General features: G+C 42.5%; 1 protein-coding gene across 4 annotated transcripts in view; it reads left to right on the top strand.

Annotated features, from left to right (window-relative positions):
• XPO6 (exportin 6) overlaps nt 1-27469 on the top strand; it is a 110084-nt gene that overhangs the window by 22976 nt on the left and 59639 nt on the right. For 3 of the 4 annotated variants that reach the window (XM_028499220.2, XM_055090359.1, XM_007107311.4), the window contains 5 exons: nt 13232-13322; nt 16754-16866; nt 17659-17856; nt 23210-23369; nt 25312-25389. In XM_028499220.2, the coding sequence (XP_028355021.1) occupies nt 13232-13322; nt 16754-16866; nt 17659-17856; nt 23210-23369; nt 25312-25389 (640 nt within the window). Of the gene's footprint in view, nt 1-13231; nt 13323-16753; nt 16867-17658; nt 17857-23209; nt 23370-25311; nt 25390-27469 lie in introns of those variants that run through there. The other variant, XM_028499221.2, reaches the window with a different exon arrangement.

Below are 27469 nucleotides of genomic sequence, written 5' to 3'. Positions count from 1 at the left end.
ATTAAGAATTACAGCATTAAGGTTGTGCTGGGTGTATTGAGAGGGACAAGCTGATGACAACTGAGGAGACTTTGCCTGTATAAAAGCAAATCCAAACATGAGGGTGGGCTAAGAGAAACTTGTAGTGAGAGGAGCTACTATATTAGCCAACATTTATGTAGTACTTTATAATCAACACGCAGTACACACACCTGAGTGCATTTAGTACCAAGGATGCTCCAAGAGCTGGCAGGATTTGCCCAAAGTTACGCAGGCTGTATTCTGGAGCTGGGCCGGCTCTCACTTGCTGTTTTCTCTGCCTGCCAGGTGTAGCTGAGGACCTCTCAGTGGTAGCATTGGTTCCCATGAAGCCTGTTATTTCTGTCATTGCTCGTGTAAAGAGCACCTTCTCTGTGTCCCCTCATTCCTGCTTTGGTACACATTCAGGGGATTGTCGTCTGTACCCCAAGTGGGAGCAGTACTGTAGCACAGTCTTCTGGGCCCTGTCTCCCTCCTCGCGTTTCTTCCTTCCCACAGGAGTGATTGATCTCTTGACGGTTGCGCTGGGGGGAGCCCAGCGCCAAGGCCTGTATCTACTAGGTGCAAGGTCACTCACTGCATCAGAACACTGCCCAGCTTTGTGCCTGTGCCCTCTCACTTGCTTCCCCTCAGGAGAAGCTTGTCTTCCTCTGTGTCCCGCCTTCCCCTTGTGGCTAGGCTTGGGCGGGCCAGGACAGTTTAGAACGAGAAAGGGGTTGCAGCTTTACCCGTCCTGAGGAGGACATTAGACTTTGACCTGTACTTGATCACTTGAGACTGTATATCAATGGATAGAACCAGGGAGGGTGAGAGAAGGGAAGTGATTATGCTCCCCCAGATTCCAACAGTCTGTAATATACTCTGGAGATTTTTGCCAAAATTACAAACGTGTTATTTTAACTGTTATTTAAAAGGCCATTCTGGGAGTAATTCAGGAGGAAGGTGGTATGGGTTTACAAGAGACTTGCTCTTAAATGGTGCAGGTGGTAACAGCAGTGAAATGAAATTATTTACATTTGAGCTGTAGTGTTAATTGTGATTCATATTTGCAGCATTTTTTTAAAAATTTATTTATTTTTGGCTGCGCTGGGTCTTTGTTGCTGCATGCGGGCTTCCTTTAGTTGCGGTGAGCAGGGGCTACGCTTCCTTGCGGTGCGCGGGCTTCTCATTGTGCTGGCTTCTCTTGCTGCAGAGCACGGGTTCTAGGAGCATGGGCTTCAGTAGTTGCAGCACTCTGGCTCAGTAGTTGTGGCCCGCAGGCTCTAGAGCGCAGGCTCAGTAGTTGTGGCGCACGGGCTAAGTTGCTCTGCGGCATGTGGGGTCTTCCCAGACTGGGGCTAGAACCCTTGTCCCCTGCATTGACAGGCAGATTCTTAACCACTGCACCACCAGGGAAGCCCTGCAGCGTGTTTTTATGGTGGCCCATCAACCTTGCACCCATTCATTTCCTGATTTCATCAAATGCAGGGTAATGCCAGCTAATTCATTGTTCCCACAGCCCTTGCAGCAGAACTCCCCTGGGCTTCTTTAAGGGGTAGAGGAGCCGTCGCTGGGAAAGGACTCTGGTGGCCCTGCCCAGTGACTTGACCAATAGCTGGCTGACTTTGGGCAAGATACTCCGAGCTTCCTTTTCCTCATCTGTAAAATGAGGTTGGACTTGCTGTTCTCTGGGGTTTGTTTATTTCTCTCTTAAGATTCTGTGGTCCTCTTTTAGGAATTCTTGGTAGCATGCCTTGTGTTAATGTGCTCACTAAGTATCTTTTGAGTTTAATTGACTAGGCATGCTGATGTAAACATTCATCCTCCTGGGATATGTACCTGGGAAAGAGAAGCAGATGGGATTGTGAAGAGAGCCTGTTCTTGGCTGTATTACTCATTTATTTTAGGCAGTTTCTTGCAGAATAACTATTTTTATCATTTGCTTTTTTGTCTGTCTAATTAAAGCCTTCGGACTAGAATATAAATAAATAAGTGTATAAGTTATATGTATTTTAGCTCTTAGTGGGATGTGGTTCTTGTCCAACCAGCAGATGCAAAATTTTTAATGTCTAGGCTATGTATTATCCTTTTTCAGAAACAGTGTGAGATAATAAATCTGGCATCTGAGGGAGTAAAATAATCCTTTCCTTCTTTTTTTTTTTTTTTTTTTTTTTTGTGGTACGCGGGCCTCTCACTGTTGTGGCCTCTCTCGTTGCGGAGCGCAGGCTCAGCGGCCATGGCTCATGGGCCCAGCCGCTCTGCGGCATGTGGGATCTTCCCGGACCGGGGCATGAACCTGTGTCCCCTGCATTGTCAGGCGGATTCTCAACCACTGCGCCACCAGGGAAGCCCAATCCTTTCCTTCTTATTGTACTCTTTTGTCACTTTTTCTTTCCTCTTTGACCAGCTAGCTTGGAGCAGTGAGGAGCAAGGTGGAGGGTACCAATCCAACAGATGAGATTTTAAAAAACTTTTTAGTTGGAAAAATTCCAAATGGACAGAAATCTTGCAAAGAAGGAGTACCAAGAACACTCTTCTACTCTTAGCCCAAACTCACCTATTGTTAACATTTTGCCATGATTGCTTTTATTATTTGCACTTCCTCTCTATGTATATTTATGCACATACATACATATACACACACGATATTTTCTGAACCGTTTGACAGTAAGTTGCCTACATCATGGTCCATTGCCCCTAGATAGTATATTTCCTAATAGGGATATTCTCTTACATAACCATAGTGCAGTTGTCAACTTTCATTAATTTAACATTGATTCAGTACTTTTATCTGATCTACCATCTGTATTCCAATTTTGTCAGTTGGCCCAGTATGTCCTTTGTAGCATTTTTTGCCTCCAGTACAGGATCTAGTCTAGAATCAGGAATGACAGTTATTTGTCATGACTCTGTAGTTTTCTTTAGATTTGCTGGAAATTTTTGAAACCAGTACACCTGTTCATTCATAGCTAATTGGTGCCTCTTGTTATTATAGCTTGTCTAGTAGTAGGTGGATTGGTTTTTCCCAGCATAAAACACACTGTCCTCTGTGTACAAGATGTTTCCTCTAACTGGTCCCCATAGGGTCAGAATATACTGCTTTGGCTTTCTCACTACCATAGTGGGACCCATTGGGCTTTCTGGCCCAGATGCCTGGCAGTCATCCTGCTTCTAACTCCTGGTCCTCAGCAGTAAACAGATCCTTTTGTTCATGGAAGGGATGGAGAATCTGACTGGGCACTTTCTGCAAACCCGAGAAATATTGGGGGTCGGGGGGGCGGGAACGTCTTGTTGATCAACTTTATAGTAGTTTTAGACTAAAGCAGAAAGATGCCTTTTAATGATTAGAGTTATGTTTAGATACAGCCACAGTATATGTTTTAATCAAATATTAAGTATCTGCATGATGATATCATACAAAGTTACATCTATAGTTACTCTCAAAGGGCAAATATTGTTCAGATTTAAGCTGTAGGTGAGACATCCAGGAGCCTTTTGAGGCACACGTATAACTTTAGTAGTTAGTTCCATTCGTGTGTTTGTAGAGTTGTGGTGAGTGCATCTGCCCCGGCCTTGCTTTCCCGGAACATGGTGTGGCTCTCCATGTCTTTCCTTCAGTAGAAAGTATTTTTTTTCCTTGCAACTTCTGTATATAACTTTTATTTTTAAATTTTAAAAGAATTTATTTATTTTAATTTTTGGCTGTGTTGTGTCTTCGTTGCTGCACGCGGGCTTTCTCTAATTGTGGCAAGCGGGGGCTACTCTTTGTTGCGGTGCGCGGGCTTCTCGTTGCGGTGGCTTCTCTTGTTGTGGAGCATGGACTCTAGGAGCGCGGGCTTCAGTAGTTGCAGCACGCTGGCTCAGTAGTTGTGGCTCTCAGGCTCTAGAGCACAGGCTCAGTAGTTGTGGCTCACAGGCTTAGTTGCTCCGCGGCATGTGGGATCTTCCCGGACCAGGTCTCGAACCCCTGTCCCCTGCATTGGCAGGCGGATTTTTTTTTTTTTAACATCTTCTCCTCCCTCTTGCGTCTCCTTCCAACCCTCCCTATCCCACCCCTCTAGGTGGACACAAAGCACCGAGCTGATCTTCCTGTGCTATGCAGTTGCTTCCCACAACTATCTGTTTTACATTCCGTAGTGTATATATGTCCATGCCACTCTCTTACTTTGTCCCAGCTTAACCTTCCTGGCAGGCGGACTCTTAACCACCGCGCCACCAGGGAAGCCCGGTATATAACTTTTAGAGTTAATTACTTCACTGTGTATTTGTACCCTTTGTCTCCCCTCTGTCTTTGGTGGAAGCATTCAACACCCCCAGGGTGACTGCACTTCTGAATGTTAGACTTTGAAGATTCAACTGGTTTTACCAATTTGCTTTCAGAGAAATAAAGTGAGATTTCTACTTCATCATGGTGTGTTTAGTTTGTTTTTTAAAAGGACAGTATCTGCAGGTTGAGACACAAAGAGCAGTGATGGCAAAGGTGGGAAGAAGACTTGTTCTGCGTATTCTTCTGCCTGGGGCTTCCTTGGTGCGCTTCTTAGCATTTTGAGCTGACTGCAGGAGGGGATGGATAGATGTCACATTGATTCCCATTGTGTGTTATGTTAAGCTTAGTATTTCATCTCTACTTTTATATGCAGGCCTAAAGGCCAAAGAGATTTTTTTTTCCTCTCTGTTTTGTTTGCAGTGGTGAAGGGTATAGGGAAGAATGAGAGTGTTCTTTTGAGAGTTTAGGCATCCATGGTAATCCTTTAAGCTCCCAGAGTGTATATGAGATTGAATTTCTTTGCTAATGGCATCTGTTGTAAGACACCAGGTATGTTTTGCATACTTTTTATTTTTAACCTTGGTCAGCAGTTAGTATTGCATCACTTTTCTCAGAAACCTTCTTTATGTATAAGTAAATAGAGTAGTAAAACTGTTCTAGATTTGCCACAGGAGTATTTGACTTGGGACTCTGCTATGCTCGCTGTCATTTTTTTAGGTTTACTATCAAGGAAGCATGAACCTGAATACAGAAGGCTCATGTGATTCACCTCCTTGAAGGATAGACAAAATGTGCCTCCTGGCAAAAGTGGCAAAAAGCTTGATAAAAACCTTCTTTAAAAAGAGAGTCATTTTTTTCCCAGTATCTATTTTATAAAAAGTTTATGTGTTAGAGAGAGGGGTGTTATAGAGGCAATTACGTAAAACATTACAGATTTAATCAGGATTTGAGAAAACTGTCATCTAGGGGTCTTAAACAAAGCACCATATTACCCATCATCAGTCTCAGTGTTTTTAAGATAAATTATTAGCAGTCTCCTGGTTTTCAAAACGTATTCATTGAGTGCTTGTGAGCAAAGGCCATTATGATCAGAGCTCTTAAAGGGGGAAATTTAAACAGAGTCATAAGTATCTTGAATTTGGAGGGAATTACCATTATTCCTGAGAAAATAAAACTGATACTAACAGTCTGCTTGTTCCTTTTACTCTCCTGAATTTGGTCTGTAAAATAATTTGAGTACCAGTCCATACTGGACGTTACAGGAAATACAAACATATTAGGCAGAATCTCTTTCCAGACAGTTTATGTGCTGGTTAGAGAGGCCTAATATCTATGAATTATTAATAGTTACAGATACGACTTTCAACTCTTAACTTTATTCCTGGCATTAGGTTTACTACATGCTTTACATAGATTATTTTATGTAATCCTCAGAACAACTCCATGTGTTAGGTTCTCTTATTATCCCCAGTTTTGCACAAGAGGAGAAAGAGTAATGGGTTACATAACTAGGCCAAGGTGCATTCTGATTCGAACCCAAGGAACCTGACACCGGGGCCTGTGCTTTCATTGTGCCATTCCGAAATAAGCAGAGAACAGTGCCATGGGCAAAATTCTGTGATACCGATTACAAGAAAAGACAAAAGATGAAAACAAGGAAGGAATCTGCACTGTAAACTTCGTAAGAAATTTCATGAAGGTTGAACTATGAATTGCAGACCCAGGAGCAAATGCAGGATGGGAATAGACATTTGTTCTGAGACCATGAGTATTCAGAGTGGAGTGATGGCTTCCTGTGGTGAGTAATGGTGAATCAGGCATGCTTTCCTTCTTTCTTCTTAGTAAACTCTGCATTCTTCAAATCCCAACGTATATTATCATCTCTGTGAAGCTTTCCCTGTCTCCCTCAGACAGAGTTAGTTCTGTTTAGCTCCTAAAGCCATTTATACATATGTCATTACTATAGGATGTAGACCATTACATTCTATGTTTTTATTCATAGGTCCTACCCTTCTCCCCCCCGCCCCCCATGCCATCTCCAGTTCTTTGAGGTCAAGGACAGTCTTACTCATCCTGGTATCTCAAGGACCTAATGCAGTATCAGTTACTTAGTGAATATTGAGTTTATTTGTTGAGTGGATGGTTGAGTGTCTCAGTTGGCCCAGATTTAAAGCCTCTTTAAAGCTAGGTTTAGACTAATTGGGGCAGAAAATGGATATTTAGGAGTATTTATCTGGTAGTGAAGTACAGATTGGATTGGAATTGGGAAAGCTGACATCAGGACGACTAGGTAAAAGAAGTTACAGTAATCTAGGCAGGGGGTGATTAGGGCCTGGTAGAAGTGGTATTGAGGGAAAAGTCAAAGAAGATTTCAAATTATGTGGCCCTTGCCCTTCTTGCCAATTTTTCTTATAATTTATTAGGTGATTGTGAGTCTTGGTTGATTTAGTAGTTCCTTAATAAATGAATCAGTCGTATAGTATAGTCTCTGAACTGCTGGACCATGAGCAGTGCAATAAAAATGCAGATAAAGTCAAGGCAGGCATAGTTGAAAGCTCCACTTGGCAGATTTTAACTCTTTTTGGAACACAAAAGATTTTTTAGACATATACATAGGTCTCCAAGAGTGTATATATTCTGAGCCACTTCTAATTCATCATCCTAAGGATTTTAGTTTGCTGTTGAGGTAAGCTCAGGGGAAGCATAGCCTTACGGGATTATAATACTTTTTGTTGTCAGCCTTGCAGCTTTGAAGACAAATCGGTGATGATTCCTAGGAATCTAGGAGTCTCATGCTCAGACTTCACCTGTAGGCCTCCCAACTGCTCTTAATAATTGTGCTAATAGAGGAAAAACACAATTTCTAAAATCAGAGTCTGCAAATACCAACCTGAATGTTAAAAATAAGTATAACATTAAGTTTCAAAAATTGTGTATATGTACTTACAGAAAAGTGCACAGTCATCCTGGTGTAACTTTCAGATCAAGAAAACAATATTACTAGCATCCCAGCATCCCTCCTCTGCAGAGATTAATAACCACTATTCTGATTATAACACCATGGATTTGTTTTGCTTGTTTTTAAAAATTAATATAAGACGAATAATGAAGGATGTGTTTTGGCCTCTTTAATTCAACATTGTGAAATTCATCCATGTTGTTGTGTGAAGCAATATTCATTCATTCTTTTCATTTTTAAAATATATTTATTTTTGGCTGCGTTGGGTCTTCGTTGCTGCGTGCGGGCTTTCTCTAGTTGCGGCGAGCAGGGTCTACTTTTTGTGGTGGCGCTCAGGCTTCTCATTGCTGTGGCTTCTCTTGTTGCGGAGCGCGGGCTCTAGGCATACGGGCTTCAGTAATCGTGGCACGTGGGCTCAGTGGTTGTGGCGCACGGGCTTAGTTGCTCCGCAGCATGTGGGATCTTCCCGGACCAGGACTCGAACCCGTGTCCCCTACATTGGCAGGCGGATTCTTAACCACTGTGCCAGCACGGAAGTACCTGTTCATTCATTCTAGTTGTCTTATAGTATCTTCCTGATGAATAAACTACAACTATTTTGTCCATTCCACTGGTGATGTACGTTTGGGTTCTTTAGACTTTTTGGGTATTATGAATAATGGTGCTGTGAATATCTGTGTACGTTTTGTGGGGTATCCAAATTTCTGTTGGATATATTGTCAAGGAGTAGAATTACAGGGTCATAAAGTATGCATATGTTCATTTTCCAAAATGGTTATACCAGTTTATAGTCCCACCAGCGGCAGTGTATGCATGTCCCAGTTGCTCAGCATACTCACCAATACTTGTTACTGTCTTTTAAATTTTAGCCATTCTGGTAGATTTGTAGCACTGTCTTGTTTTTAATTTACATTTCTGTGATGACTAATGAGGTTGAGCACTTGTTTTATGTATCGGCTTTTTGAATATCCTCTTTTATAACTATTTGCCTATTGAAAAAATGGAGTCATTTATCTTTTCCTTATTGATCTGTAGAAGTTATTTTATACTCTGGTATGAGTTCTCTGTTATCCATATTGGTGATATCTTTTTCCATTTCATGGCTTTCTTTTACACTCTCTTCACTGTGCCATCTGATGAATATTCTGATTTATCAATCTCTTCCTTCATGTTTAATGTTTCCAAGAATGTTTTCCCTACCCCGGGGTCATGAGGATGATCTGTATTATCTTCTAGAAGTTTTATTGTTTTACTGCTTACATTTTATGTCTGCCATGTAACTGAAATTTTTTTGGTGTGTGAATGTGCCTCGCTTGGTTTTAAGCTAACCTTGTCTTTTAGTTCTGCAAGATCTGGGTCTTAAATCCCAAGTCCAAGATGGGAAGCAGTCAGGTGTCTCTGAGTCCTGAATGTTCATTAGTTAATCAGAGCATTGCTTGAATAGCCTTTGGGAATTGAATTGAAACCTCTCTTCCTACCACACCATGACACTTTTTTTTTAAAATGTCTTTGTCCTTTTATAACTTGAAAGTGTAGTCTTTATGGAATATTCCCATGTATTGATACTTACTTGCCACTAATTTTTTTTTATAAATTTATTTATAAATTTTTTTTTTTTAGTTTTGGTCTTCGTTGCTGCGCGCGGGCTTTCTCTAGCTGCAGCGAGTGGGGGCTACTCTTTGTTGTGGTGCACGGGCTTCTCATTGCAGTGGCTTCTCTTGTTGTGGAGCATGGGCTCTAGGCACGCGGGCTTCAGTAGGCCACTAATTTCTTAACCCACTGCCGTCTGAATTCTGGCTTCACCACCTGATTAAAACAGCTAGCAAAGGGTCCAGTGGCCTTCTTGCCAAATGGGGCTAATTCTCCGATATCCTTCAACCATTTGCAGGTCTTGAACATATCCTTTATGTCTTTATAGCTCTGTTCTGATTGTATGATCCTGGCAAAGTCTCAACCCCTTTTCTTCTTCTCAAGATAGTTTTGTTTTGAAATCCAGTTAGAAAAAAGCCCCACCAGATATGTTTGGGACAAAACCCTTAAGCCTGAAGGCATGAATCTTCAGTTTCAAAGTAGGCCTGACCACTTTTGTTGTTTTGCTTTAGTCTGTTTTCATTTGGTATCTGAGACCAAATAAAAATGATAGTAGCAGGGCTTCCCTGGTGGAGCAGTGGTTGCGCGTCCGCCTGCCGATGCAGGTGAATTAGATAGCCTCTTGGAGTTTACATATCAGCTTTACACGGAGCATTTCATTTGATCCTCCCAACACCACATGGGGTAGGTATTCCTGTTGCAGTTAGTGAAATGATTGAAAATGCAAACAGCACGTTATTTGTTCTTGCTGAGAAACACCTGGTGATGCCACTGGATTATTAGGTTTTAGAGTTTCCTTTTTCGTATAACCATCATTTACGAAATCAGGTGAGACTATCATCCTGTGATTTTTGTGGATACTTTTGTCTTTCCACTTTCTGTGGGAATGTTAGCTTGGGTTGGAGCTGGGAGGGTGGGGTTGATGGGACTGGGAATGGAGATAGGGTTGGATTCTCTGGGGAGTCAGAGACTTGCTTTCAGCAGCCTTTGATGTATGGCCGGTAATTGTCAAGTTCACAAACTTCTGCCTCAAGAACCCATATGAGGGCTTCCCTGGTGGCGCAGTGGTTGCGCGTCCGCCTGCCGATGCAGGGGAACCGGGTTCGCGCCCCGGTCTGGGAGGATCCCACATGCCGCGGAGCGGATGGGCCCATGAGCCATGGCCGCTGAGCCTGCGCGTCCGGAGCCTGTGCTCCGCAACGGGAGAGGCCACAACAGAGGGAGGCCCGCATACCACAAAAAAAAAAAAAAAAAGAACCCATATGAAGAAATAAACCTTGACAGTTGATTGCCTGAATGTGATAAGCTCAGGTTTTTTCCAGGATCTACTCTAAAATGATTCATTGCAAGAATAAGTTGTGGAGAGACTTATTTCCCTGGCGGTCCAGTGATTAAGACTGCACGCTTCCACTGCAGGGGGCTCATGTTCGATCCCTGGTCAGGGAGCTAAGTATCCCACATGCTGCGCATCACGGCCAAAAAAAAAAAAAAAAAAAAAGAATAAGTTGTGTAGCAGATGTGACTTGAAGATGTATCTTTAGTGTTCAGGAACCTATTTTAGCTCCAGAAAAGCTATCGATTTATTTTGACTAAGTAGCTGATTTTGGTTCAAGAAATATGTCTTGGGCTTCCCTGGTGGCGCAGTGGTTGAGAGTCCGCCTGCCGATGCAGGGGACACGGGTTCGTGCCCCGGTCCGGGAAGATCCCACATGCCGCGGAGTGGCTGGGCCCGTGAACCATGGCCGCTGAGCCTGCGCGTCTGGAGCCTGTGCTCCGCAACGGGAGAGGCCACAACAGTGAGAGGCCCGTGTACCGCAAAAAAAAAAAAAAGAAATATGTCTTGATTTATGTTTATTTCTTTGCCAATAAGTTACTTTAGCATAGATTTTCCTTTGATTCTTTTAAATCTTCCCACAAACATTTTTAAAAACAGCGAATTGGTTTTTTAAATGAAATGGTACACCAAGTTGATTCATGCAGCAGACCGAAGCATTCTTTTATTTATACAGATTCATTTTGAAATTTGAATTTATAACACTTAGGAAATCTGTCACTGAGAACAGTGAGGCTGTTTTGATCAACACAAAACCTGGAAACAGGTTAAAGAGGATTGCAGTCTTATTTTTGTTCCACATTCCGGTTATTTCTGCATTAAAAAGCTTAACTTGCAATCCAAGGATACTTTTTAGTTGAACTGATATATTGGTTTGAAAAAAGAGCAGAGGGCTAATATTTATCATAAAATTCAGACCAGAAAGTTCCTCATGACTTCCCTGGTGGTGCAGTGGTTAAGAATCTGCCTGTCAATGCAGGGGACATGGGTTCGAGCCCTGGTCTGGGAAGATCCCACATGCCGCAGAGTAACTAAGCCCGTGCATCACAACTACTGAGCCTGCGTTCTAGAGCCCGTGAGCCACAACTACTGAGCCCACGTGCCACAACTACTGAAGCCCATGCCCCTAGAGCCCGTGCTCCACAGCAAGAGAAGCCACTGCAATGAGAAGCCCGTGCATTGCAACGAAGAGTAGCCCCGCTCACCGCAACTAGAGAAAGCCCATGCGCAGCAGTGAAGACCCGATGCAGCCTAAATAAATAAATAAATAAATAAGAATAGCCCCCGCTCGCTGCATCTAGAGAAAGCCCGCACGCAGCAATGAAGACCCAACGCAGCCAAAAATAAATAAAATTAAATTAAAAAAAGAAAAGAAAAAATGTCTCTCAAACTCACAAGTGCTAGAACTATTAAACAATAATTCATCACTCAACATGTCAGAGTTCAGCTGTCATTGCACAGCTGTCACCATGACTGCAGCATGGGAGCGACAGCCGTGCCTGGCACTGCTTGAATGTGGCCTTCAATGTGCTGTCTAGTGTGCTAACGTGCTGGTTGATGTAGGTGGGCTGGTGCAAGCCTGATTCAGCCTCCGTAATTAGTGCCAGTCCTAAGAAGTGCTCATGGATCCACAGAAATGGCCCAAGTTCCTCAGTGTCCTCAAAAGCCCATTACCAAGTGGAGGCCCCTGGTAATATTGCAGTTTGATACGTGATACATTTGAGTGTGGGCTTATTTTATTTATTTATTTTTAATTTTTTAAATAAATAAATTTATTTATTTTCGGCTGCATTGGGTCTTTCTTGCAGCGCACGGGCTTTCTCTAGTCGCGGCCAGCGGAGGGCTACGCTTCGTTGCAGTGCGCGGGCTTCTCATTGCAGTGGCTTCTCTTGTTGCAGCACACGGGCTCTAGGCGTGCGCACTTCAGTAGTTGTGGCACACGGGCTCTAGAGCGCAGGCTCAGAAGTTGTGGCTCACGGGCTTAGTTGCTGCACGGCATGTGAGATCTTCCCGGACCAGGGCTTGAACCCGTGTCCCCTGCATTGGCAAGTGGATTCTTAACCACTGTACCACCAGGGAAGTCCCTGTGGGCTTGTTTTAAAACGCAGTTTTAATAGTCAGCTCTCACTCTAGGGGCAGTGGAGAGGATATAGGGAAGGTGGATGGGAAGAAGGAAATTAGGAGATGATTAAGAAATCAAAACTGCTGTTGGCTCCTGATCATCTCTAGGTAGATTATTGCCAGTGAGGATTCAAAAAGGGCCTGCTAATGCTCACCTTGTTGCAGACTGGTTATGTGAAGGAGTGTTGACTCAAGTTCATTGCTGCACCTGATGTCCCCTCCTTCAGTGAGAGAAGAGGAAGTGGGTTTGGGGCTCCGTATGGAAAAGGGAGAGGATGAGCCTTAGGGGGCTTAGGGTCCCTCTCCTCTTATTCTCCGCCTGAGTGGTTCTGCTGAGAGTCTGGCTCTCTGTGGGTCTGAGGTTGGGAGCTACTGCCTCATTTTGAGTCCTTTCTCTGCTTGGCTCTTAGCTGCACCTTAATCTCTGTTGGCTGCTCATGTGAGATTGAGAGTTGAGTGGATGTTTGGCTCTTGAAGTCCCTTCAGAAAACCCCAGGAATCCATGCAGCAGTTTGATTACAGTTGCTCTGAATTTAGTATATGGCTAACTATTCAGACATGGGGCAAATAACGTTGATGGATAGTCTATAAGGCGCCCTAACCTTTCTGAATCTCTTCACTCTGCCTATTCAGTCAGGGCCAGGGGCTGTTAATTTGCTTTCAATATGTTTCCAGAATTAAATTTTAAATTATTTGCTCTCTTTTCCTTAGCATAAATAATTGAAAATCGATAGCACGGTAGCATGAATTTATAGGGTATACTAAAACTTTGGGTTTTGAGTCAGCTGGGAAATTCCTTGCAGTTTTTCTGGCTTATATCATGTATTTGAAGAATGTTGAACCAAGATGTTTTGAGGAAGTAAATTACTATGGCTGTTGAATGTGACCTGGAAGGAACTGAGGAACAGTAGAACTGAAAATACAGCTACTGATTTTTTTTTTTTTCTTCAAATTTCTTTGTTAGGCATCTGAAGAAGCCTCTCTCAGGGCACTGGAAAGTCTGATGACAGAGTTTTTCCACGACTGTACAACCAATGAAAGAAAACGTGAGATAGGTAAGTGAAATGTTGAGTAGTAAAGAGTCGTTTATAACGAAAAGGCCCCAATGGGGAGGAAGGAGTTGGTAGCCTTGATGTTGGCAGTCTGGTCAGCCTGCATGTTTCCCCTTGAATTCTGGCTCTTTTTGCTCCAGTCCTGCTGGTTGGTGACTGGTGAGGTCTACAAATCTAGCTGCAGGGGCTGTAGTCGGCAGAGCCCACTATAATCCATAGTGATGGATTTTCTTTCCTTTGGCCATGTGTGGAAACCCCTCCCCCTGCTTTGCTCTTAATTTTAGGAATGTTAAACTTTTGTCAGAAGTCTGTGACTTAATTTAAAGAAAAAACTCATGAAAGCATTAAAACAAACATGTTTTTGGTGTGTAGAAGTCTCTATCCTGAACCTCATCTAGTGCCCAGAGATCCTTTAACGGGTATAACCTTTGGGGCCTTCTTGCTTTTTCCTTATTGCCACTGTTACCGCTCTCATTCTGTAAGTTTTGTTGAATAAAGGCTTCAAACAACAGAGAGATGTAAGTGTAATTTCAGGTCTTCTGGGAACCTCGGCACCTTCTACAACCTTTTTTGAATTTTATACTCACTGACATGCACAATGTTCATTAAAGCATACTGTAAACTAGAAGGTTTATTTAAGTTGTGAGATCTCTGCTTCAGGGACATGCTGCACTGAAGTCCTAGAGTAATCTTTTTCTCTCTCTGAGTCCTCACTTAAGCCCTGAACTTGAAGATGAAAAATGTTTTTCTTGATCCAAACCTCGAGGCTTTCCCCTGTGTGTCTGGCTGCTCTGTACTGACCTTCATTGCTTTCACTTCCTTGGAGACCTTTTCCTGTGTCTCCAGGTCTCTGCAGAGCCATTTCTCTGTCCCACATGGCTTCTCTAAGTCATGTTAGCCAGCCGAGTGTTATGGCTGACTTCTGCCCTTGGTCCAAAGCTTGGTTAGCGTTTGGATTTTCAGGTGGCCAGTAAACCTTTGGCTGCAGCCCATTTTCCTTTGCATCCTTTGAGTATCACATCAGCTCCCGGTGGATGTAGCTTCTTATCTCTTAATTTTAAATGTGGTGGTCTCTTGTGGGCCTGCCCTGTATATGCCTTCTTTTCTGAGGGACTGTGCTGTGGGGAACCAGAGCGTTTATAAACGGGATACTGACGGAAGCTGAGCCCAGTAGATGATCAGGCATCTGGCTTAGAAGGTCCCCTCTGCTTGCTTCCCTAGGTTCTCTCTTATTACTCAGTTGGGCTGACCCACCTCTTGCCCCCAGAGTGAGCCTCTTGTTAGTTTTATGCTACCAAAGTACCTCATAGTAAAAGTATCAGTGGTGATTTTTACCAAAGGAGGTGAAGGATCTTTCCCTTTATTTAATTTCTCCATAGTCCTGTTTTAAGCTTATAATTGATATGCTTTTGGTTTTTCTCTTAAGTTTTGGATTGCAAAGCTAATGTTGTTCACCTCAGCGTTCATGAATTAAAAGTGGAAGCTTTTTAACTTTTTTTTTTTTTTTTTTTGTGGTACGCGGGCCTCTCACTGTTGTGGCGTCTCCCGTTGTGGAGCACAGGCTCCGGACGCACAGGCTCAGCGGCCATGGCTCACGGGCCTATCCGCTCCGCGGCATGTGGGATCTTCGCGGACCAGGGCACGAACCCGTGTCCCCTGCATCGGCAGGCGGACTCTCAACCACTGCACCACCAGGGAAGCCCTAACATATTTTTATTCTAATCTGATTTTTAAATAGTTTTAAATAACCAAATGCTACAAAAGTCTAATTTAAATGCCGGCTAAGGGGAATCCGGGGGTTTGGTAGTAGGCGTGTCTTAGTTCTTTTTGTACCTAGTCTCCATAGCTTTATTTGAGTGTGTGGGCTGGAACCACTTCTTGCTTCTTTTTTGATGTCTTAGGATAAACTAAAGTCTTTCCTAGCTAGGTGGGAGGAAGGAGGGAGACCTTTTATTATAGGGGCTCCACCCATCCTCCACCAAAAGTGTGTTATTAGTGCTCTAGAGATAGAGCTGTTAGCAGGGAGCCTCAAGAGACAGTCTGGTCATTTTTAAAAGTGGAGAAGGCTGAAGCATCAAAGAGGAGCAGTGATTTGCTTGGGATCAGACTCAGTGAATTAGTGGCAAAGTCTAGAACAGAGCCCAGAGTTCCTCATTTCCAGCTAGAGATCACTCTCTGGTTGGACTTCACCTCTGGGAGTCATAGAAAGTTTTGCTTAGTTATAAGAACACACCATCAGCTTCCTTTTATGGGATTTGTAATGAGACTGCCTTGGTGCACTTAGCCTGAGTTGTAGGGCACTGGCAGAGCAGTGACTTTAGGGTTAGAACAGGCTGCGGTGCTTGCTGCTTTTCCAAGGGCTTCCTAGAATCTCTCAGGGTTGTTGCGTTTGTATTTTTACCCACTCTGTGTTATATTTTATGACCAGCGCAGCAGGTCAAGGTGACTTAAGGGGCAGCATGTCCAGAAACACGGTGATAGACTCTTAATGCTTGCTGTCTGTCCAGCAGCCTCAGGAGGAAGAAAACCACTTCTAACTGATTTGAGGTTCCCAGGGTGGTTCCTGGCAACTCCCATGACTGCCGCTCTTGTTTGCCGACTCCTGGGTGATATTTTAAAATAAAACCACCTCAGATGAAGGGAGTTAGCCATCTTGAATTCTCTTGCATTTTTTCCAATCCTGTATTTATAAGATTAGTCTTAATTTTTTCTTTTCCTACTTTTCTGGCCATCATTGTGTGTGTGTGTGTGTGTGTGTGTGTGTGTGTGTGTGTGTGTGTGTGTAAGTGTGTAAGAACAATGTTGAGTGAGTGGTGAGGAGATAATATATAGCTGTACCCCAGAGGAAGTAAGTTACCAGTTGGCCATCATTTGTAAGGTAAAAATGATACTCTTATATCTGTCCGTCTGCATATTAGGTTAAGAATTTCAGCAGTGAAAGTTTCTCTGCCTAAAAAAGTGCCCATAAAAAAAAAGGTGTCCAGGGCTTCCCTGGTGACGCAGTGGTTGAGAGTCCGCCTGCTGATGCAGGGGATACGGGTTCGTGCCCCGGTCTGGGAAGATCCCACATGCCGCGGAGCGGCTGGGCCCGTGAACCATGGCCGCTGAGCCTGCGCGTCCGGAGCCTGTGCTCCCCAACAGGAGAAGCCACAACAGTGAGAGGCCCGTGTACCGCAAAAAAAAAAAAAAAAAAAAGTGTCCATAGCTAGCTTATTGTTATTTAGGTGTCAGTGTTCATGGTCACCTCAGAGTCAGAAAAATATTGTATGCTTTGTCCTCTCTATCTTGAAGAATCAGCTGGATTTTGTAGTTGGTTTTGACGTCATTACATTATGTGGAGAGACATGTGTTTAAAAAAAATAGTAAGACAGCCAGCCTTATATTAATTTTGTGTATTTTCATAGCCTTCTCTTGTTGCTATTTAACTTTTCCAGAGGAACTTCTTAATAACTTTGCTCAGCAAATAGGAGCCTGGAGATTCTGCCTGTATTTTCTCTCCAGCACTAGGAATGACTATGTAATGATGTACAGTTTAACGGTTTTTGAGGTAAGTTGTCAGATACTTTTATACTATTCTGAAGAGTATTTTTTAGTCACATTGCCTTGTTATTGGCACTAGACTTTAGTTTTGATGTGTACATGGCTGGGAAATAGTGGTAACTCAGCTCAGGGGCTTCTTCCCACATACTGCCTTTGTCAAGATGTCAGGTTTTCCAGGGTGCCTTTCCATCTTCAGCACCAAAAGGTAAGATAGGTGAGGTCGGGAGGTCATTTGTGGTAACATATAACTTTTCCTTCCATGTTATCATTTAAAAGAGAAAGATGATTAAAGAAAAACAGTTGGGAGGAGGGATGATACCCATTAAAAATCTTCATTTATTTCAACTCTCTTCCAATCATTGCCTTCCTGTGCACACTTTTTTTCAAAAAACCTAATTATCATATTGTGCATTTCATTTTGCATTCTGTTTTATCCCCCCCACTTACCTTTATATTATATTCCTATAAGTGATTGTACCATTATTCACCAAGCCATTCTCCTATTCTTACATTAAAGTTGTTTTTGTCATTATTTTTTGGTGGAGACAATGGTGTTATAGAAAGTTTTTGGACCTACACCTTTTTGTTTCTGTTAAGTTATGTAGCTGTTAAATTATGTCCCTAGGAATGGGATTATTGTATCGTAAAATTTGAATATTTTATTATTCTCATTGCCAAATTGCTCCAAACTTTTGTTTAAAAGCAGTTTCTTGTTTGAGGGAGATAGCTACTGTTGGATCAAAACCAGTTTTTCTTGTGTATAGATTGTTAACTTACAAGATGTATACTTGTTTTTCAGAATCTGATCAATAAAATGTGGCTTGGGGTCCCATCTCAGGATAAGATGGAAATCCGTAGCTGCCTGCCCAAACTCCTCTTGGCTCACCACAAAACCTTACCTTACTTCATCCGGAACAAGCTCTGCAAAGTGATTGTTGACATTGGCCGTCAAGATTGGCCCATGTTCTACCATGACTTTTTTACTAACATTTTACAGGTAAGGAGATAACCTATGGAAACTTTATCTTGTAAATAATTTGTTTGAAGAAGTGATTATTTTCTTATCTTGAAGAGGATTTTTAAGATGAGCATTTTGGAACTGCAGTGGTGAGGTCATCGTGGGGTGGATTATCTCATTCACTTAACCTTGTGTTCCTGAGACATGTTGTACCTTGGTGCAGTGGAGAAGGTGGGGGATGGGAACCCCAATCACTTTGTTAACCTCTTGTGAAATTTTGTCCAGCAAGTATTTGAAAGCCTGTTAGGTACCGTGCCAGGTGTTGGGTGCCAGGATGAGGCCTTCGATAGTTATAGTTTAGTGGGGAGAAAGCGATGGAAATAATAATTACCCAACAATATGTTAATGACTGTAGTGGAGTATCGTGCCAAGTGCAGTGAGGACACGGCATTTAGACTCAAGGAGCTGAGGTGTTTTCAATGTTGCTGGTGATGAGATGCAAGGTGGTGGCTTGAGTGGTAGAGTGAGAGGCTAGGATGATGGACAGGGCCAGAGCAGGGAGGGCTTTGCCTTTGCAGGGGGCGTCAGTGTTTAATTCAGAGTCCTTACTCGAGAACTAATGAAAAGTTTGGAGAAGGGAGACAATGTGGCCACATGTTTATGTTGGAGTGACGACTTTAGCAGCATTGTGGAGTCTGGATTGCAGAGGGGTGAGGCCGGAGCGAAGGAGGCCTGGAAGGCTGCTGCTGGAGAAGTCTGAGTGAGCCGAGGGGCCTGAGCCAAGCGGGGCTTACCTGCTGGACAGCAGCGAGGCACGGAGGAGGCTTTGGGCAGGGACTAGGTTATAGGGAGGAGGGAAGGAGGAAGCTAGAATGCCTTCCAAGTTGCTGGCTCAGATGGCAGATTTTCTAGGCCATCTGAGGAAATGGGTTTGGGTAGAAGATTGTGAATTCAGTTTGGCAGAAAATGCATTTAAGATTTGTGTGTTCCTTCTGTGCACGTCTAGTGAGACATTAGGAAATGTGGATCTGGGGTTCAGGATTTGGAAGTCATCAGGGAATAGGTGGGACCTAAAAGCCAAGAGGGCGATGCTTTTGTTCATTTGACTCCTGTGATAAAGTTGGAAACATTTATATTATCGAGGCAGTCTTGGGTATGTAGGAAATGGGTATTGTGTACAGATTATAGAAATAAAATTCTTTGAAAATTGGTTATAGTTTTAGTGACGGCAGAATCTTCCAGAACAATACCATTTTCTAATGTTCTGCTTGCTCTCCCTGCAAACCGTTTGAATGATGCAGCAATTTAAAAAATTCAGTGTCCATATTGCTTGTTTTGGATTGCCTCTCAAGGTGGCACAGAAATTCTTCATTCAATATTATTTTGTTTTGTATGGTGATTCATTTATCTAGAGATTTATTGAATTGATGTTGTAAAGGAGATTCATGCATTTATTCCATAAACTATTTGTTGAATACCAGCAATGTACTAATAACTAGGTACGTGCAGGGATATAGTAATGGAACAAATAGCTGCCTTCATGGAGCTTATAATCGCAAGGGGGAGGCATCAGTAAACAATAAGCAAATTCTTTCAGGTAGGTATAAGTATTGTGAGAAAACTAAATCTAGGGTGAGGAGGAGGAAATATCAGGGGTGTTATTTAGATGGGATGATCTTGGAAGCCTTTTCTGAGAAGCAGACTTTTGAGCAGAAGCTGAGTGGAAGTGATGGAGTGAGCCATGTGGGCTTCCAGGGGAGCAGTGTTGTAGGCAGAGGGAATAACAGTGTAAAGAACCCGAGGATTGGCAAGGAGGCGGGGAGCCTGGAGTGGCGGGTTAGGAGGCCAGAGGCTTTGCTGGCTCTCTCTGACGTGCTTGCTTTCACTCCAAGTTGAAAAGCAGTTGTGGTAAGTCTCCATGGCTCTCTAAGAGGGAGCCAGGAAGTCCATGGAGATGGAAAGAACCAGGAAGGTGGGGGGGTCTGAGTGGATTCCATCCTGGGTTGGTCAGTGGTGCGTCTTGTGTAAAGCAGCAGTGGAACGTGAGCCAGACAGAGAGCTGAGTCCTGTCGGCAGCAGTGAGGAGAAGCCATGTTTTCGCCCATCTGGGATCATTTCCTTCGAGGAAAAGCAGACATTTCTTGTCTGCCCATGAAGTATGATTGATGATAAATGAGAATTTGGAAGAGCATTTTCAGGTGAGGTGCTCATGGAGATTTCAAAAGGGTAGCTGTCTTCCTCTCTTGCCCACCACCTCCCACTTTCCACCCTTCAGAAATGACTCCTTTCACCTCATGCAGCCTTCATGACTTTGAAACACCCAATAGTGGAAGGGGCACTGGACTGGGAGGCAGTGGGTTTGGGGTCTGTGTCCATTTTTGTCACAAATCACCTTGATTTTAGTAACTCCTATGTGAGCCTCCGTTTCCTTCTGTGTACAGTGAGAGGATTGGACTAAGTGATCTTTAAAATTCTTTCCAGTTGTATTATTCCCTGCTTCTTATTCATGCATGAGAACCAGTCAGTGGCATGAAAGCCATGTCAAGAATGATTGGTGCTAAATTTCTGACATTTCTGATAATGATAGTAAAATGTTTTCTTTAGGCATTGGTAAACAAGACCAAACTGGTTCTGGAATCAACTTCACAATTATATGATCTGTTGATTAAACCATCTGAAAGGTTTTTTTGGCTTAGTTCCATTATGGTCTGCAGTCTGGGGTGCATAGCCTTTTTTTTTTTTTTTTAAAATTCTGTAACATTTGGCCTGGGGCATCTGTGCAGTTTATGCCATAATTATGATGACCGCCATACCAGGCAAAGAGGAGTTGATTTGGGGCCCCAGAAAGATACCTGCAATTCTGTGTGTTGGTTATAGCCTTTCTAGGCCATTGGAGAAGGAATTGTTGAAGTCAGAACCGACCCCTGTTCTCCCCACCTCCCCCCGCCGCCTGCACTAGCACGTACATCACATCTTTCTAGAGTCTGTCCTTCAAAGTCATGGAATCTGCTGAGCTGGACTTCTGGTCACATTTTGCCTGGGGCCAGATACTTAAGGGGCAAGCATCGAAAAGAAGCATAGAAAGAATTTTGATGTTTCTTCTCTGATTGGCTGGTATGATAAAAATTTCTGAAGCTAACACTAAGGACCTGAACTTGATTTGCAACCTGAAGGTGCTTATTCTCTATTAAAATAAATTGCAGAGATTACCTATGTCGTGAGCTTTAATTATGTATGTGAAGATGGTGAAAGGAAACACTCTTTTAATAAAAAGCTTTCTGGAAACAAAGCTAGTGAGAAGGAAAATTACACATTTTATCAGGCTGTTCTTTCAAGTAAAGAATAACTTTCATTTTCAGCCAGCTTCTTGCCTGACTCTTCCCTTCTCCCAAATGATGAGAGAAAGGAGGACCTTTAAGATACGTTTTCCATACTGTAGGGATTTTTTATTTCTGGAGAGCACAGAAGCATTTCATATGTACAAGAAAGTATTGCCCAGTGGAATATTTGTTAATGAGTCATTCCCAGCTGAGAGAGTAAGAATGAGGTCTTGGGGGAAAATAGAGACAAAAGGGCTGGAAGAGAAAGAAGGAAATGAAAGGGGAGAAGTAATGGAAATCTTATAAAATACAGATTGATAATCCAAAGGTGTCTGAACGAAAAGGGATGCTTATAAAGTTCTGTTCACTTTATCATGTAAAGAAAAATTGTTAGAGGAGGGATTTCCTGTTTCTCCCCTACTGCATTATCTGAATTTTAAGTCAGTGTTAGAAATAGCCCAAACTTGTAGCAAATGAAGGGAAAACTTGTGGAAGATGTACTTGAAGTGTTAGCTGATTTAATAGAGAGCATTTTCAACACACTATTGCTTGCTGTTGAGGGCAGTTGAATTTCTCTTTAAGTTCCCAATATTGAGTCCTGCTCTTCGGGGATGTGCTTTTCCTTGGTCTGCAATGGGAATAGTTGTTTTCAAGGGACAGGAAAGTGCCCTGTGTTTTTTGAAGTGGTGAATATCCTTTCTATCTGGGTGTAGTTCCTGGTGACCTCCTCTTCCCTAAGGCTTATATTTTATAGATTGAGTAAATAAAAAACTTATTTTTATCAGGGAATAAACTACATTTAAAGTTAATTATGGGGCTTCCCTGGTGGCACAGTGGTTGAGAATCTGCCTGCCAATGCAGAGGATACGGGTTCGAGCCCTGATCTGGGAAGGTCCCACATGCCGCGGAGCAACTAAGCCCGTGAGCCACAACTACTGAACCTGAGCGACTGGAGCTTGTGCTCCGCAACAAGAGAGGCTGCGACAGTGAGAGGCCCGTGCACCGCAATGAAGAGTGGCCCCCGCTCACCACAACTAGAGAAAGCCCTCGCACAGAAACGAAGACCCAGCACAGCCAAAAACAATTAATTAATTAATTAATTAAAAAAAATAAAGTTAATTATGATTAAAGAAAACGGTCAAGTTTTTTTTAAATTTGTTTGCTCGTTCATGGATTGTAACATATAACCCAATAGGGTTTTAATGGTACCTTGATTACTTTTACCGTTTCTGGAGACTAAAAAATAAATGCTTTGAATATTGTGAAATTGATAAGAAAGGTATAAGTAGTGTTATGCTGTTGAAAGTGTACCTTTTTTGGTCTATTGTTTAAGGAAACTTTCCTATGGCATAGTGGATATTGCAGGTGATAGAAAAAGTACCTTAATTTGCTACGTAGGTATTTGCAAAGTCCTAACCGTATCAGTATCATAGTTTAATGACGTGTATGTGTGTTTCTGCTCTGCCACATGTTTAATCTTGAACTTTTATGAAGCATTCAAAGCTTGGAACTGTAAACTTGATTTAACACCTGAATGTTGGAAAGATATCACTAATTGGTTTACACGTACCTTAATCACTGATATAGTAACCTGGGCAGAGTAACCAAGGCTCTGTTGGGAGTATGGACATGTATAAAAATTGTCATGTTAGGTGTAAAAGAGCATTGTTTTCTTGTTTTTAAGGTCATGGTGTTATTTAGAATTTTGTCTTTAAAATAAGATGAGAATACATTTTGAATGGTTAAAAAGGTACATAAGTGTACTAGGTCATTTTTCTAAAGGTTTGATTTATGTAGCCTGTTCATGTAAGATTAAACACACAGAGGTACAGTTGACATTCCGTATCCACAGGACTTGAACCCTCCTGTATGAGGGCTGACCGAACTACATCATTGAATCTCAGGGACTTGAGCATCCTTGGATTTTGGTATCCACGGGGGTCCTGGGAACACTCCCTCACCCCCCATGGATACCGAGGGACAACTGTACTTCATACGTTCACCATTTGTCAGTCTTCTTTGTACCTTAATTAGCCAGGCACTCTGCTCAGAAACTTACTTTTTCCTGGCAGTTGATCCAGTCCCCTGTGACAACTCCCCTCGGGCTGATCATGTTGAAGACAACTTCAGAAGAGCTGGCTTGTCCCCGTGAGGACCTCAGCGTGGCTCGGAAGGAGGAGTTGCGAAAGCTGCTGCTGGAACAGGTGCAGACAGTGCTTGGGCTACTGACAGGTGAGCAGCTGGGTGGCACCAGAAGGCAGAGGCCTGCCTGCAGATGCCCGGAGTGCAGGCCCTGGCACTCAGAATTTTTGAGCAGTTTCCTCAGCTGTTACTGAGACTGAACGTAAAAACAGAAAGAACCTAGCCCAGTATCTAGCACACGGTAGGATCTCAAAAAATGTTTGTAATTTATTTTCCTTTTAAAGTCTTTCATTATTTGGTCCTCACTATAGCCATGATTAATGTGGTATAGACCGGGTCATAGGAATGTGATTGAAATGCTGATTACTGCATTCTAAGTAAGGTGGGTGGCAAGCACTTTATTTAAGATGATTTGAATTTAAATCAGGAGAAGTTGGAGGAGGAAGATGTGAACATTTTGAATTCTGAGTAGGGAAGTGAGACCAGGTGTGGAGTCAGCACCCTGTGCGCCAGGTTGTAGTCGTATGTAGCGTTTGCTTCGTCATCTGGTCTGTTGCGTTAGAGCCTCATGACTATGAGTGAAGAGTAAGAATAAACAGAAAGCAAACTGCAGAATGAGACAGGAAGGTAGAAAGGAACGGAGCCCCTGTGTCTTGAGGGCGACAGGGTGAGGGCCGTGCCCGCTGTGCTGCCGGTGGAGCTGCTGGTTCTGAGGTGCAGGGGCAGTGTCGGGCCAGAGGCTGAGCCGTGCGCTGGAGGGAATGTTGTAGGGACAAGAAGGGTTTCTGTCTCCAGCTCTTCTACTCAGGCTGCTTCTTGGATATCTAGGGACTTTTAAAAATTTTTTTTGCATGTGTTACAAAAGTGGTCGTCATGAGGTGGGCACTTAAAATTGGTTATAAGAGTGTTTTGATTAAAAGTAAACTTGTCATTTACCCCCCATCCTTCCCCAAATCCCTAGGGGAAACCCAAACCTCAGAGCATTTATTCATTCAAAGCATATTTATTGACATCCACAACTAGATGTTAAATTTCTGGATTTAGGGACCATGTCTGATATCTCTGTCCTACTTTTGCGGACACTACAATTTTTTGAATTGAGATATAATTCACATGTCATAAAATCTACCATTTTAAAGTGTAACAGCTCAGTGGTTTTTAATATAGTCTCAAGGTTGTGCTACTATCACATTGTCTAATTCCAGAACATTTTCATCACCCCAACCTCTGGCAACCATTAGTGTATTATCTGTCTCTGGATTTTCCTATTTGGACTTTTCATAAAAATAGTGTCATAGAATATGTGACCTTTTGTGTCTAGCTTCTTTTACTTAACATGATATTTTCATTGTTTTCCATGTTATAATATTAAATATTTTGAGAACAAAATATTTTTAAAAGCTTTTATGATCATCTTATATGCCAGGTTCTGTAAGGAGATATAAAGAGGAATAAAACATAGTCCCTGCCCTCTAGTAATGTATACTCTAGTAGGGGAGAAAGACAATGTGTTAAGAGTTATGGTAGAGGTATGTTTTATGTGCAGGCAAAACTGAGCAGGGAAGACTTCCTGGAGGAGGTGACAGCTGAGTGGAATTCTGAGAGACAGACAGGTAGCAGTTAGTTAGTCTGGTGAAAAGTCAAGTTGGATTGGAAGGGGGAGAGCAGTTCAGAGGTTAAGAAGGAGAACACATGAGAAAGGAACAGCTAGTAAATAGTGCAGCATGATGAAGCCTGTGTGTGGGGTGGGGGTGAGGCTGGACCGGGAGAGCAGAGGCCAGATGCCAAGATTGTGCGGATGGTACTGTTGACTGGTGAGGAGCATGAGAATATTAGTGGCAGGTTTGTGGGGGAATATAAATTGAGTTTGGAATATCCAAGTGGTGTTGTCCAGAAAAAGCAGTTAGACGTAGAGACAGATGTTTAAATACTGATTCTTGATCAAATATATCAATACATTGTTATTCTAAATCTGATTTTTATATGTTAGGTTTTATTTCTCTCTTAAACTCAGTTTCTCCTTTCTTGGTAGGTATCTTGGAGACTGTCTGGGACAAACACAGCGTGACTGCTGCCACCCCACCACCATCCCCGACCTCAGGAGAAAGTGGTATGGTCTGCACCACATATTGTGTTCCTCTTTTTAAATGCAGTAGGGGGTCTCAGCAGGGTAGCAATTGCTTATCTGTGCCAGACACAGATGCACATTCTTCCTTTAAATCTATTTTTGGCCTCTCTGCCCTTGTCTTCTGAGTAGCTGACTTTCTTAGTTCCTTGTAAGTACTTGTACTTTCTAATATAATATTTTGAACAACATAGTTTGTTTCTTCCTTGCCCATCAGGAAGGTGGCACCTTCAGCTTATGACTGCTGTCCCTCCTGGCTTATTTTTCCCCTTTTCTCATATTTCATGGCTTATTGCTTATGCTGAGGTTGGTATGAGCCTGTGGGCGTGATGGGTCTGCTTTGCAGTCATGCAGGGGTCAGGTCATAGGAGGTGGGTGGCAGCCCGAAGGAGGGGACATGAGCATGTGGAGTGCTTCCTTCCTCATGGGCTCAGGGAAAAGTCATCTTGGCCTGGACAGATTGGGAACCAGTATGCAGTAATCAGCATTGACTTTACAAAAGTTCGGATTTATTTGATAAAGTGTGGGCATATTTACAGTGGCCATTAAATAGTTTATTGGTGGCTAGTTATTGTCCATAGTTATATTAATATCTGTTTCAAAAGTCAGAGTGCAGTTCACCTAAAAATGGCTACTTTCAAGGATGGACGGAAAGAGGAAATTGTGTCTGAGCAGGAACTTCTAGTTTCTAAATGGCTTCTGTTTACATTAAACGATCGCAAATGCTTTTCAAGTAGAGTACATCCTGTGAAATGACACATACTACTTCCTCTACTGTAAAGGTTGATGTGGCTGATGAGAAATGTTTCCTCATCTTTCTCCTTTACCTCAAGGAAATAGGCTGTTGAAGTCAGACATCTCTGAGCCCTTGCTGTTTCATGTAGCCTGTTGTTAATATGTGGAAGTTGAAATTCTTGCAGAGTTACTGTAGAATTGAAAATACATCATGAAGTTTTGAGGACTGCTTACAGTTTACTAATTTATTTCAATTCTGTTTATCATACTTGGATTAAAAACTGTTAGAGAGTCATTTGTCATACTTCTTAGGTTAAAAACTATTACGGAGTTCTAGAGTATATTAAAAGCCTACAGGAAATTGAACTTTATTTGTATTTGGTGGCAAACCTTCATTTTCAAAGTGGACATTTGAGGTGACTTAGCAGATTTATATTTTGCAATATTTGAATGATTAAAGAAAAAATTGCAAAGATGCAGAGATTTGATTTTTGAGTATACACCTTAGAATCTCTTGCAGTTTGGCTGATCTTAAAATTTGTCATCTCAGGAATTCCCTGGTGGTCCAATGGTTAGTACTCTGTGCTCTCACTGCTGAGGGCCCGGGTTCAATCTCTGGTGGGGGAACTAGAATCCCACAAGCCGTGTGGTGTGGCTAAAAAAAAAAAAAAAAAAAAAAAATTGTCATCTCATTTCAATAGTAGTTTACAAAAATTGGTTCTTTTGATAGTTGAATACTATCTTAGTATCCAGGTTAATTGAGCGGCAGCAGTTTACTTTAGTAAAACTTGTTTTTCTGATATTGTTTTCCAGTACCAAAAGCTGTGAGTTTTAGTTGGCTTCGTTCAGGTACATGTTCTGAGCTAACTCAGTTGATACTTTGATAGACTTATATCCTGGAGGCCAGGTTGGAGAATATTAGATAATACAAATCAAAAATAAATACTTGACTCTTTCATGTGCTGCCTAGGTTTTGTTTTGAGGTTAGGGGAAATAAAATAAGAACTCAATTGACATTCCATGTAAACAAAACCTAAAAATATGATGAGTGCTTTTTGAGAGTTGCCTCTTAGACACTATTAAAATTTTTTTGAAGTCTTGAATTTTAATATTTGAGAAAAAGCAAAATAAATTGAGACTGGTTGGGGGGGTGGACTAAGGAGTTAAATAAGCTTTTAAGTTGGTACACTTCCTCTTTTCAAAAAATAATTGCGGGCTTCCCTGGTGGCGCAGTGTTTGCGCGTCCGCCTGCCGATGCAGGGGAACCGGGTTCGAGCCCCGGTCTGGGAGGATCCCACGTGCCGCGGAGCGGCTGGGCCCGTGAGCCATG

This window comes from Physeter macrocephalus, chromosome 14 (genome assembly GCF_002837175.3).
Source record: "Physeter macrocephalus isolate SW-GA chromosome 14, ASM283717v5, whole genome shotgun sequence".
In the NCBI taxonomy this organism is placed as follows: Eukaryota; Metazoa; Chordata; class Mammalia; order Artiodactyla; family Physeteridae; genus Physeter; species Physeter macrocephalus.
The sequence above is the reverse complement of the archived record's forward strand: the minus strand, read 5'-3'. Positions and strand labels throughout refer to the sequence as shown.